This window comes from Aptenodytes forsteri, unplaced genomic scaffold, assembly GCF_000699145.1.
Source record: "Aptenodytes forsteri isolate BGI_AS27 unplaced genomic scaffold, ASM69914v1 Scaffold176, whole genome shotgun sequence".
NCBI lineage: Eukaryota > Metazoa > Chordata > Aves > Sphenisciformes > Spheniscidae > Aptenodytes > Aptenodytes forsteri.
In genome coordinates this window covers 909,086-922,959 of record NW_008794853.1, presented here as the reverse complement: position 1 = coordinate 922,959, position 13,874 = coordinate 909,086, and the positions used below count along the sequence as shown (strand labels likewise).

The 13,874-nt window shown below is 36.9% G+C and overlaps 1 protein-coding gene across 2 annotated transcripts in view; it reads left to right on the top strand.

Moving 5' to 3' along the window:
• The window catches only part of PAIP1 (poly(A) binding protein interacting protein 1), a 25,885-nt gene extending 16,274 nt beyond the window's left edge, over positions 1-9,611 (top strand). For both annotated transcript variants that reach the window (XM_009274544.2, XM_009274543.2), the window contains 7 exons: positions 1,021-1,132; positions 2,389-2,514; positions 4,537-4,643; positions 6,088-6,205; positions 6,340-6,394; positions 7,006-7,099; positions 9,257-9,611. In XM_009274544.2, the coding sequence (XP_009272819.1) occupies positions 1,021-1,132; positions 2,389-2,514; positions 4,537-4,643; positions 6,088-6,205; positions 6,340-6,394; positions 7,006-7,099; positions 9,257-9,350 (706 nt within the window). In that variant the 3' untranslated portion in view covers positions 9,351-9,611. The remainder of the gene's footprint in view (positions 1-1,020; positions 1,133-2,388; positions 2,515-4,536; positions 4,644-6,087; positions 6,206-6,339; positions 6,395-7,005; positions 7,100-9,256) is intronic.
• Positions 9,612-13,874: the final 4,263 nt, after the last annotated feature.

The window sequence follows — 13,874 nt, the reverse complement described above, 5'->3', positions numbered from 1 at the left end:
TCCCCAGAGCCTTCTCTTCTCCAGGCTGAACAACCCCAACTCTCTCAGCCTTTCTTCATAGGAGAGGTGTTCCATCCCCCTGATCATTTTTGTGACGCTCTTCTGGACCCGCTCCAACAGGTCCATGTCTTTCCTGTGCTGAGGACTCCAGAGCTGGACGCAGTACTCCAGGGGGGGTCTCACCAGAGCAGAGTAGAGGGGCAGAATCACCTCCCTCAACCTGCTGGCCACCCTTCTTTTGATACAGCCCAGGATGCAATTGGCTTTCTGGACTGCTAGCGCTCATTGCCAGCTCATATTCAGTTATTCATCCACCAATACCCCCAAGTCCTTCTCCGCAGGGCTGCTTTCAATCCACTCATTGCCCAGCCTATATCCATGTATGGGATTGCCCCGACCCAGGTGCAGGACCTTGCACTTGGCCTTGTTGAATTTCATGAGGTTCGCATGGGCCCACCTCTCTAGCCTGTCAAGGTCCCTCTGGATGGCATCCCTTCCCTCTAGAGTATCAACCACACCACTCAGCTTGGTGTCATGAATTATGCATCACTGTCACTTAAAACGGTGAGATAAAGAATTTATTGAGTAAGCATAAAGGCATCTAAGACAATGTGGGCAGCACCCTGAAAGGGGGAAAATGTCTTTCAGAGTATATCTACTTTATTTCTGTGGACATTTGGTTGCCTGTGTTAAACTTCCTGGGCCCATATTCTAATACATAAACTGTACAACATGTAAAAATTAAAAGACAGTTACAATTTGCTCTATTTCATTTTGCTGTCTCAGATATCTCAGTGCTTGAAAACATAATCATGTAATCATATGTATTCATCTAAAAGGACACAAATCCACGGTGTCTTTGTGAAGTCCTCTCCTTTCCTTCACAAATCATACTTCCCAGCATTCAGCATTTAACAATTTTAATGCGGTTCATAAGTTCTTAGCATTCTGTTAAATAAGTAGCATGTTATGTATGTTGGGATGTCTACAGATGGTATGATTTCATTTTAATATTTACAGGTGTCGAACAGAGTATGAAAACAGAGATGAAGCTACCAAAGGAGATGAGACTACTCGAAAACAATTTCATGCCTTTGTGCTGTTCTTAGCTGAACTTTACCTTAACCTAGAGGTAAGAAGATAGTTGCATGTCAGGTGGTTCTTCATTCATTTTTTGTTGTGTTTAGGTAAACACTGAAATGGAATATAATTTGAGGTGTTTTTCTAAAGGGAGAGGGGAATAAAGTAAATGAACTTTAGAACAATTTCACTATAATGTGTGTCCCAGAAACAGATAAACAAAAAAGGACAAGATCGTTAGAAGTGTATAAAGATTTTAAAAAAAAAAGTGTAAGAATTCATTAAAAAGAACCAATCATAAATCACTTTTGGAATGAAGCTTCAGGTATATTCTTTTGACGGACAAAAGCCCCAGATGACTACACTTACCACCACAGGAAATGTTACAACCTAGCAGAAGCAGATCAGGATTAATAACCCATGTAATACAGTATTCAGCCACCGATAGGAGCTACTATCAAACCCTTAAGGAAGATGTGGAAATCCTCAAAATAAGCAATTAAAAATGCAGACCTTTAAAGATACTCTGAAGGTTGAGTCCTTGGCTTCTGCATGAAGCACGAAATCTTGTATTTAGATTGTTTTTTTGTACCTGTGATATGTACAAAAAGGTGTATGTACACGTAAAACTTCTTTGATTCTTATACCTGTGAGTTCAGTAAGTTCACTAACTGCTGTAGTGTACTTAAATGTATTTTTCACTGGATTATTTCAATGGTTTGATTTAAGCAGACACTATAAAAATGTTCTGCTGGCATGAGGAAAGAAAATAATTCTCTGACTCTTCCATTTCCATTCATAAGTGGGCCTTGACATCTGCTTTTCACTTGCTAGAAGTAAAAAGGAAGATTTGCAGACAGTTTGGGGGAGGGGGAGTTGTTCAGTTCTGTGGAGTATACAATTTATTTTTAAACCATTTTCGATAATTTTTTAAATACATAAAGAGTGCCTTCTAGAAGTAAGCCACTACAGCTGTAGAGAATACACAATGTAGTATGGGAAAGAGCATGGGGTTCTGGGAATTTGGGATTTTGTGGACCATTTGCCAGGCATTTGGTAGCTTTTCTTAGCAATTTATTGGCAAAGAAACAAAATGCTAGACATGCATTGTTACGTAGATGTCAGAATTGTAAGGATATTACTCAAAGTCTGTATTCTAAAATACAGTATTTGGCATGATTTTCCAACTAAAGAGCTCAACTATGTTGATCATAAACCAAATCATACAGCATTCAAGAGAGAAAATGTGACTAAATTCATTTCTAAAACTTAAGTCTTTTAAATGTTTTTTTAATATATATTTTGCAGATTAAAGGAACAAAGGGACAGGTAATGCGAGCAGAAATTCTTCAAGAAGGCCTTCGGGAATTACTAAATGCGCTCTTCTCTAATCCTGTGGACAGTAATTTGATATGTGCAGTGAAACTACTGAAGGTGAGACAGTATTTTTTAAAAGAAAAAAAATACCAAGTTTTTGTTAATACTGTTTTTAATACTCCTACCTTTGGGAGTAGTGGGGGAAACTGCAAATGAGGAAGTGTTTATAGGGTTTTATGCATTACATCATTAGCAGAGCAAGCTGTACTTTTTTTTTTCCTTAGTACCATTATGAAATTGAGCCAACAAAAAAAAGTAACATACTGCTCTGAAAGTAAAACGCGAGGCCATCTGTGTACATACAAGAGCAATAGAACTGAAGCCAAGGCACAAAGGAGTAAACAGTCCCTTCAGGTCTCCTTTTGCTGCTTCTGGTGCGGGAGAAAACTAACCATCTTGAAGGAATTGTGGGGTTTTGGGTATGTTCTCTGTTCTGAAGGACACTCAGCAGTTAGGGTCTACCACTTTTTGCAGCAAAAGGTTCTTGATATCCGTTATTTCATACTGTATTGTCTGTGTCATTACTACTGTAGAAATACATATATTTCTCTTTCATGATGAAAACAAACCTCTTTGCTCTTAAGTTTTACTTTTTCTTGAAAAACTTGTTAGCCTCTATGCAGGGAGAAGCTTTTATCTTCACTAGCCGTGGTTATACTCACAGTTGGGAAAACAGTTTATTTTAGGAATGAAGGTGAAAAACTAAACAGTATTTTTCTGGAGTTTTGTTTCTGTTTTTTTTGTGGCTGGTTGGTTTGTGTTTCCTCATTCTTCCCCATTCCTCCCACTCCACTATTTTTCAGACTCTTCTATCTTGAATTCCAATTCTGGCAGCTTCTTTTGGTATGGTAAATAGCGAATACGGAAGAGAGGTTTTACATCTTCCAATTTAAACCCTTCATTTGAAGTTTGGATGTTGAAGCAGGTTGCAAGTGTGAGGTTGTGTTCAATGAGCACATTCACTCCTGTGGTCAATCCTTACGTTGGCAGTGCTTCCCTGAGGCAAGGCCCACTGAAGGACCTTTCAAAAAGACAGTACACAAATCAGGAAGCTTTCCAGTGCTGCTGTTTTTTATAATCATGCTCCAAAGAAGATGGAGGTCTCACTATTTCTGTGGTTATTCTTGGAATATTTATTTGGCTTCACAGCATCAATTCTAAAATAAAAGACAGTGATCTAAATTATTTTATGACACATTGCTATATCTAAAAGGTGTTACAGAACAGATTTTTATTTTTTAATGCAAGTGTTTTCTGATGTCTTATAGCATCTACAAATGTTGGAGTATATCTGTAGCTAGGTTGGGCTATCTTGTGAAACCTTGGTTTCATTACTGAAGCAATAAATTATTCCTTTGTATCATCAGGTGCCATTCCAAGCACTTTGGATCATGTAATATTTATGCTGAGTAGATCAGGAATTGCTGTTAACTTTGATTATAGCGGCAAACTAATTTTTTCTGATTTAACTCCTACTGTGCAACTCCTGCTCATCCACAGCAGTTCTAGACTGCTGCTAAAGCTTTCGGCAGCAGCTTCAGCCTCACAGATTTTATGTATTAAAATTCAGGCTGGCTTGGTCAGATAATTCTTGGCTCCTCTAATATATACCCAGATGAAATTCTCTGGCATGTCTGATGCTAGCTAAGTTGACTGAAGTGTTTCTAAAGTTTATTAAACTATTTGTTATTCTCACGTAAGCTGGTGGCATCATCTGCAAAAATAAGGTCTCCTTTTTTATAGCATGTACTTAAATCAAGTAAGATCTAACAAATGTCACTGAAGAGTTTTTTCAAAATCATATTTCAAGACTGAAAGGAGAGAAGTGGCTGTGAACTTCTAGGTAACATAAACATTGGACATAGAGCTACCATACTGTCTATAGTCTAAAATAAACTATTTACAAGGTCTATTAATCTATTTAGCAAAAAGATGTAGGCAATTGGAGCTTCAGCCCTCAGGTGGTCACACAACGCATCTAAATGTTATGAATTGTTACAGAATCTCTTCTGTTGACAGTTTATTAAAGTTTTGTAGTTTTCTTTAAAAAGAAATAAAATACTAATCCCTTGTCTTTAGTTGACAGGCTCAGTTTTAAAAGATGCCTGGAAAGAAAAAGGAAAAAATGATATGGAGGAAATGATTCAGAGAATTGAAAATGTTGTGTTGGATGCAAACTGTAGCAGGTGAGAATTTAAATTTATGTGCAGTATTTTGTTTTTATATTAAACAGAACACCTTAAAAATCTTCAAGAATAATGAACATGTCCAAAACATTATCTTAAAAACTTTTATTTATTAAAAGTAAGGTGATACTTGGGTCACTTCCCATGTAGAAAAAAAAACCCAATAATTTTTTCAATTGAGAGGGTTTGGGGAGTTTGGTTTTGGTTGGTTTTTTTTTTCATTTTTGTATTTATCTTTTAATAGAGATGCATGTTCCACTCTAATGGTTTTGTTTTGGTTTTTTTAACCTCTTAGGTCTTGAAATCTTCCATAAGTGCTTTAGGCTCTAAGAGCAAGTATATATACAAAGAGACGATAGTGGCGACATCTCATAGTTTATACTTTTAAATCTGAATTTAACAGTATTAAATATACGCAAACAGTATTAAATATGTAACAGTATTAAATATATACAAATCACCATAAATGTAAAGGCAAAATGGAATATGCTTTGGTTTGGGAGTTTGTTTTTTTTTTTTTCTGGAGAGCATGCCTTTTTGGCAGGGTCTTACTGCAGTCTGGAAAAAAAGAGGCATTGGCTAATGTATTCTGCTTCTCAATTTGCAATCAACTGCGTGCATGAGGTTATCTGATTTTGCTGTACTTCATCCTCAGTTTCTTGCAAACTTACTAAAAACCTATAGAGGGTTCAGACATTGTGACCTGATCTCTTGCCACATGGAGGGCAGCCAACAGGTAGCTCATAGCACCTGTGGGTTGTCATTGAGCTGCCTCCAGGCCAGGTGAGGAAAATTTTCCTTCAGGAACCAGAGAAAATCGATAGCACAAGCCGAGGCTTCAAAGACAGAGAAGCACAAACTCACTTTAATAAGAGAAAACAACTGAAGATTTTATTTATTCCTTAATGAGACTATTCTCCATGGACTTGCTTAAAAGAAGAAAGCAATCTCTCTTATTTTAGGGATGAAATGTGGGGTGGTATCTAATGTATTAGAGACATGACTTCTCACTGTTGACTGCAAAATTTCAGTGTGATGAAGAGGGCTAAAGTTAGGAGCATAAATGAGATGATTAAAATATAATTTGAAGATCATCCCCCTGTTTTTCCCAGTACTATCCTTTTATCAGAAAAGGATTTGTTCCTCAACGTGTGCTGCAGGTTTGGTATCTTGATAAAAACTACAGCAATTTCTGTTTCATATGGGCTCCTTACTTAACCACAGAGGAAGTGGAGAGGGCGAGTATCTCATAATTGACACACAAAGCATCTAGACTTCCAGGGAAAAAAATTAACTCAATTATCTGCAGACTGGACCAAATTTTGTCCTTTTTAGAGCTTGGGGGGGTGGGATTTAACTATCTAGTAATTGCAAGATAAGAGAAGCCCAATTTCTTGCTTAGCACAAAACATTCTAACTTTTGTAGTGCTTGTCTTTATTTCAGAGATGTGAAACATATGCTTCTGAAACTAGTAGAACTGCGATCAAGTAACTGGGGTAGAGTTCATGGAACTTCTCTACATACAGAAGCTACCCCTGAAAATGACCCAAACTATTTTATGGTAAGAATGTACGGACACTTCAGTTCCTTAATTTAATGTAAATTTAATTTGATTCACAGACAATCACATTGCTGAAAACTACACACAGTTGTCTTTCTGAATGCATGTAACTTTCTATATAACTTTATTCTTAGAATGAGCCAACTTTTTACACTTCTGATGGTGTTCCTTTCACTGCAGCAGATCCAGGTACGTTCACAAGCTTAGTATACCTGTCTTCTCAATCTTTAAAAAGTTGTAAGTTTATGTCCTGTTGAAGTACATAGTAAGTTGTTCTTGAAACATCTGAAACTCGTACAGCTTAAAAGACAAAATTATGTCTGAATTCCTGGCTTTGTGTAACACATGCCTTATTCTGTATTAAAAGAAGGTAAATGTTTGAAATGGAGAATATGTATTTGAGTTCATATAGTTTAGAAGAACTTGTGCCATAGTCCTCACCACTTGGTCTCTCAAGGAAGCCAGAAATCTTCAAGTCTTCTTTTGTTGGTCTGTTGTTAGTAGCAAAAGGATTTGTTTCTTCCTTGGTTTCTTTGTTTTCTGTAATCCAAGCACAACATGGCATGACATCATTTGAGGTAAAGACATCTGTGACTGCCTTCAGAGTTCTCTGGGAAGATAGGTATTATTCTTAGAGGTCAGTTGATGTCCTGAGAAAACACTGTAGCAGGCTTTTTTCCTATAATATGTTTCATGCCATTTATAGTTTCATTAAATAGGCTATTTTCAAACTGTATAGATGTATGTTAATTTAGAGGACTAGTCTTATATATTACTCAGTCTCATTTTTACTTTACCAGATTACCAAGAAAAATACCAAGAGCTGCTTGAAAGAGAGGATTTGTTTCCAGATTATGAAGAAAACGGAACAGATCTATCAGGACCTGGAGATCCGTATGTTTTCTTTTTGAGTGATGGGGGGGGGGGTTTAATACTAGTTATTTTTACTGCAGACTCAGGAATCCAATTTTGACAAAAATGAAACTAAATAATATAATTATTATTTAGCTCTACAGTGGAAGTTATGTACTTGTTTGGGTCTAAGTTGGTTTGTAATAATGCAAGTTTGAAACAAATTTTGTATTTATCCAATTGAGTAGGGTAATTAAATTTCAGATATTTATGCATATGTACAAACATACTCTCTTCTGCATTTAAAAAAAAAAACAAATTTGAAAGCAGAATGAAGCACCAGACCTTCAAATGTTGGTAGTGAGGCAACCTGAATTCATTTGACTGATGTGTATACACATCCCAGCTAGAGATGATTACAAAATTTTCAGTCTTTCAGGGGGAGGAGGAGGTTGTTAAGTTTCTTTCCTCAGGCTAAGTAGTATTCCCTCAATTAAATGGCTATTCAGTATTCCTGTAGAACAAGACAAGCAACCTAATGGCAAAGGAGGAAGCAATAGATGGGAATATAGTCTGACTTTCTGACACCGGTTTATAAGAATTTAATAGGAAACCAGTAAAAGAAATATGGTCTGAAATAAATTGCTCTGAGCTTTGTACTCACCTGGTTGAAGGAGGACTTTCAGATCATGATTTGATACCTAAGAACATTTTCAGTGTTGTGTTTATGTGTGATAAGAGTGCTGGCCTGGATCAGTATTTTTGTTAGCAAATTAGAAAACTTTTAGATCGTGCCTAGCTGAGGGGAGTGGCAAAACTTTGGAAGATAAATTAGAGATGTCATCAGAAATCAACAAGCTCATACTGAGGGGAAAAAAAGACCCACGTGAACCTCTGTGCGTAGAAGAACAAATTAAATGCAAAATGGAGGCAGACAGCAGTTAAACACTGCAAATCCGAAAAGTGACATGTGGAAGACTGGGAATCAACCTTCATGCAAGGTGACTGTGGAACCTTCTTTGTTGAAGGCTTAAGAAAAGCTTAGACAAATGTATGCTGATCCTCTTTCAGCTATTTCTCATGACTGACATCAGGGAGAAGGGTTCTGTGTTGAGTCCCTTCTCAAGTCTACACTTCTACAAGAAAGAAGGAACAAATAAATATGTAGACTGCTTCTTCAATGCACAATGCTGAAGAAAAAATACTTTCCTTGTATGTTTCTGTGGCACTTTCTGTGGTTTTGTGTGAAATACACCATTTATGGCCTCTCTGCAGGTGAGATTCCCTTGTTTGGAACTAAGGCACAGAAGACAATAAACTGAGCGCCTGAAATTAACGCACACTTTTTGACAGTCAATAGCTGCTGACCTTTTTTAAGGCTGCTTAGCATTATATATACTATCATGTTCAAGCTACAACTCCATTGTCCTAGTTTATGGTGATGGACATTCCAGTTGGACCTAGAGAAAACAAGGAACACTCAATTTACTTCCTAATAACTGTGGGGAGAAAGAAAGCTGAAGTGATGGGCATCACTTCCCAGCTTCATTTTGAAACTCTCTGCTAGTCTCCACTCTGTGCAATACTTACCATTAATGGGATCCAGTCTTTTCTGTGACCTAAGACAAATCTTTTCCGAAAGACTGGTTACCGTATAATAGAAGGTAATATAATGCAGATGCAATAGGGAGGTGAATTAAGGTTGCCTTCTTTCATATATCAACAACTGGGAATGCAGGTTTTCTATATAAATATGTTCTTTGACTAGTGTGCAACCAAGACAGTTGATGCAGTATTTGAACTAGGATGTTGACCAACCAAAAATTATGCTAATATGATGCTAATTATGTTTCTTGCAAATAGATCAGTACAGATGCATTATTAAATTTTGGGAAGCTTGGATTGCATTATTGCATTTTCTGTCATCTTGGGAACTATTTCTGTCTTCTAAACTGTGGACAGCATAAGATGATCTAAAATGGTGACAAACACTGTAGCTACTTGTACATATCTATGCTGCTTTGAGGTTTCTGTTTATTTGTTTTCCTAGTATCCGTGATCTTTTTCCTCTTCATCCCCTGTAAGAAAATGTCATAGTTAACTGCTATTTATAAAGTTCTGTTTTATTCTTGACATCTACATAAATGTTACTGAAAATCTGTACATAAACTTAACGTCTTTGGTGATTTTTTTTTTTAGGTATTTTGATGACATCGATGACGAGATGGATCCAGAAATTGAAGAAGCATATGAAAAATTCTGTCTAGAATCAGAACATAAGAGAAAACAGTGAGATGTTACACATTAATGTTAGTTTATTAAGCCAGTTTAGGTATGGTTAGAATACAGGGGGACACAAAACATTTGTACCAAAAGAAGGAACTTGAGTTTCTCCAAGTACTAAAGTTATACAACTTCCATTTTGTTTAACAGAATCTGCCAAAAATTATAAACTTACGCCCTGTAACTTAAAATGTTGTGTATATATCATAGTTTATTTTATTTACAGGTATATGAACAATGTTTTGGCTGCAATAAAAATGATTTAAAAATTATTCATAATTGAAATTAAAATTTAATGGGAAACTGTCCTATAAAATTTCCCTTGAGGGAGAAAGGGGAAGAATAACTTGATCTACATTTAATTGCTTGCTTGCTTGTTTTGGTATATATTGGGATTTACTCATCCTTTTGTACCACATACAAGATATCTGGTATTTAATTTTTTTTTTTTTTTTTTTGGCTAAGGAGAGTATGATCCAAATACGGATTTTTTTTTTTTTTTTTTTCCTGTAGATCATGGTCATGAGAAGTGGTTTGTGAAGGTATTGTCTTGTGTGGGGTTTTTTGTTTTGTTTATTTCCTCCTCCTTCCTCTTCCAAAACCCATATGGGTGAGGTCTGGACTCTTTTTTTTCTGGAATAAACATGTTATATGTTGATATGTGAAAAAGCAAGCAGTATAGAAGTTGGGTGCTTTCAAGATCTTTGGTTCAGATAAGCTTATTTTCAACTTGTACAAGCAAAAACTATCCTTTAAGTTTGTTGTGTTCTTCAAGATTATATGAATAGTTATGTTTTAACCCATGCTTCTCGCAGTGCTCGATTTTCCCCTCCCCCCAGCAATGTATCTAACATGTCTAACCTTCCTGCAACCTTTGTAACTTTCTCCATTCTAATTTTATGTAGTTTGATTTAATTTTGTAGTTGGAGTAAATTCATATATTTCATAAATGTTAACATTCTGAAGCCAACTGCTCTTTTTTTGACCCCATATAATCATGTTAGTTTTCCTAGGATGCTCCATTGTTGTTGCCAAAGTCAGTTGTACTGTCTCCTGTTATCTGTTACTGGTTAGGCTGGGTAGAACCCCTTACCAAAAACAAAAGGAAATATTTCCAAGAGTTAGCTACTGTAAAGAACACGTTGTAAATATGCATGTAAATAATTCTGTTAATATTTCACTGTTATTTGTTTGGTTAAATAACTTGTGCATCTGCTAATAGAGTGAGCACTGACTGTTTTCTGGATGTTTATTTAACATACTTATTTAGGTTGGAGTTTTGGAAAATAAAATTTAACTAGCTTTGTTTCCTTTGGTATAATTTCACTACCTTGTCTTTTTGCTTTAAAAAAAAAAAAAAAAATTTGGTCCTTCTATCTCCCCTTCACCTAACACTCCTTTTTTTTCTTTAAAGTACACAGTTGCAGAGAGTATTATCTTTTAATACTCATTGGAAAAATAAAATTTATCAACGGGCAGTATGGTGATAAGAACTATATTAGCATTTCAAAGTCTCTAGACTAAAATCCAGACACTAGAAAAGTGAAAATTAAATTAGATGATTTTCAGACACACTTTCTCTAACGTTGATACAGAACTTTCAATCCAAACACAGGTCAGACTTCCTGCTGACTTTACAAGCAGATGTCCTGTTGAAAACATACTGACTCAAAAGTCCCAAGGAACAAACATTCATATATGCATAATAATAAAGTAATAGTGTCTTGAAGGGACTCCGCTTTACATGTTTTAGTTTTGCATCTTTTGTAGTGTGTCTTTTTTTCTGTACAGTAGCTGTCAGACTCCAGATGTATACTCTGTCAGCTTGTGGAGACTGTATGTCTTACATGTAGATAAGAAATATGCCAGGTCATCCTGTACAAAAATGTTGGGAACTAGGAATTGTCTATATGAAGCAATTCAGATCAAGGTTTGCAAAATAAGCTTTGTCCTCCACCAGAAATACTGAAAAATCATTAAGTGAGACTTTTGTTCAAAGTAGTGGAGAATTTTGTGGTCTCTGTGCATGCGAAGCTTTGTAAGAGCTTTAAGCCTGTACTGCAGTAAGGAAAAATTGGTTTTAACTCTGTCCTACTGAGTAAGGAAGACCGGATAATCTTTGCCTTAAACACTTAACAATCTTTCCTACTTGTCTTAAATCTCACAGGAGTCTAATACAAATTAGTGATGGTGGAATGAGATGTGAGAGAGCAAAAGAAAGCAGCAGGTTTCACACTCATAATCACCATTTGCTGCTTGTCTGCCTGCTTTTGACTGCCGATAGTTGTGTGTGTGATAGAGGTGAGTCTTGAAAGGCTTAAAGATTATTTCACCTGAATTTTAGAATTTACAAATTTCAAGTGCACTGTGTAAAAGTGTTTCTCATCTACAAGTTTCTGAACAATACCTTGCAGATAAACAACCCTTTAAAAAGATATATTTTCTTTGTGGCATAATGGTAAGCCGGTGAAGGCACAGAACCATGAAAAGCCAAACTTTGGGGGAGAATTGAAGCAAACTTCTTTAGCACTGGTTCTGAAAAGAAGCATACTTTGCATTTGAATTTAAGCATGCGACCAAGCTTCACACATCAGAAAAAGTATGTGCGATATTTGCCGCTCTTGACAAATCAATTGTGACTTAACAAAAATGTTTACTATTTGAAAATCACACTTTGCTTAAAGTAATTTCAAACTGGGCTGCAAGAGGTGCTGCTTTGCATGTGCTTTGCTTTTGAATGAGAGTTACATATTCAGAAATTAAGTCAACTTTTTCTCAGTACTGTCCTTTCAAATCTGCTAAGAACTTCTTGCTACTGGCCTACTTCCCCCCCCCAGGAAAACGGATGGTCACCGGTTTTTTGAATGTTGGTTTTAAGTGTAATTGTAGCACTACAGAAAGAAGCAAGACTGGCTTAGCTATGTCAGGTATCACAAGTTATGCATAGCCGGGATTTTTTTTTTTTCTTTTTTAATAGAATAATCCATTATAGCACTGAGTATTAGTGACACTCAGTCTGGTTTGTAATAGTAATTTTTATTTCTCTCTGGGACAATACTTCCTTATCACGTTCTGCCTTTCCTTCTTACTGCACAGAACTCATTCAATTAGTGATAGCTCAAGTTTGCAACTTCTCTCTGACTGAATTATAGTTCTAATCATCCAGTTTATGCCTGTTGATACAGGAACAGAAAATGACATTCCGGCCAAAAGTCAGGGGAGATACTGCACTGTTTGCACTCTCTGAATTGCTGATTTGCCACCTCTACTTCAGCCTGTGACCTACTTCCAGAGTTCCTACGCTGAGGGTTCTGACCACAGCAGTGAAATTGCCAGCAAAATACAATGCATCGTCCATAAATAATAAAAAGTAATAAAGGATTCATAATCCAAATACATAGTTTGACGCTTGCTTCAGGCAAGTACTATGCAGAATATTCATGAAAAAGGGTATTGCAAATAGAATCAGATTTTGATGCATAGCTGTGTCTGCAGCCACTTGACTGGATGTTGACCTACTCTCTACTTCGCTGAGAAAGCAGTTGTAGAGAATGGAAAGTTGTACTAAATGCATAAATTCTTCCATGATTGCATACTGATCTGAGAAACCTGTACCTCCATAGGTAAGGAATGACCGTTACAGCTGGATGAGACCATACAATCTAGTGTGTCCTGTATAGCAAAGGATCTTAAATTACATTTGCTTAGTGCTTTAAGCAGGAATTGATGATAAATTGTCACTTAACTGTAAACTGTCAATCCACTTAAAACAGCTTTGATTAAACTAAGTGTTGGGCAGGAGGGGGAGGAGAGTGTACATATCTTCCAAAAAGGCAGCTAGGTATAATTTTAAATTGGCCTTTGGGAAATCAATCTTTTAGTCTATTCAGCTGGGGCTTCTGCGACCCAGTTTTAAGTACATGGATGTCTTGTTAGATTTCCCTGCCCTGTGAATGCACCAATGTAAAGCAGCAGTCACAAGAGAATTATTTATCTGTAATCTGTCTTTGGGATATGTAGTAGATCGGCAATCTGCCTTCTCAGTTCTGTGCCCTAAGCCTCCTCCTCATTTTCCAGAGGTGCTCATGTGGGGAGGCAAGGAATGAACGCCCTCTTGCACAGCCGCTGGCATGCTGCGCGGGGAGGCAAGAGGGATGTGCTGGTGCTGCTGCAGCAGTTCTGCAGGTAGCTGTGCTGTGTCGGGGCACCTGCTGAACGAGGTGTATCTTAAAGAAGCATAGTTACAGGTAGATAGGGTTTTTTTTCTATAGTCCAGGCCTTTGTACTGCTAATTTTCATTTCTGGAGGAGCAAGAGACATCCCTGTTTCCAGCAGATAAAAACTAAAAAAGAAGAAAGTAAAAAGACACGATGTGTATTTCCACCTAGCTTGATTTACAAATGTGTATATCCATGAGGTCACATTTTCGATCCGTTACCTGCTAGCAGGAAGCTAGGGTTACTTCACCAAACGTATGCGCGGCCGGGGAGGAGGGGAGGAAGGGAGCCCGGCGGACCGCACCGCCCCGCGCTCC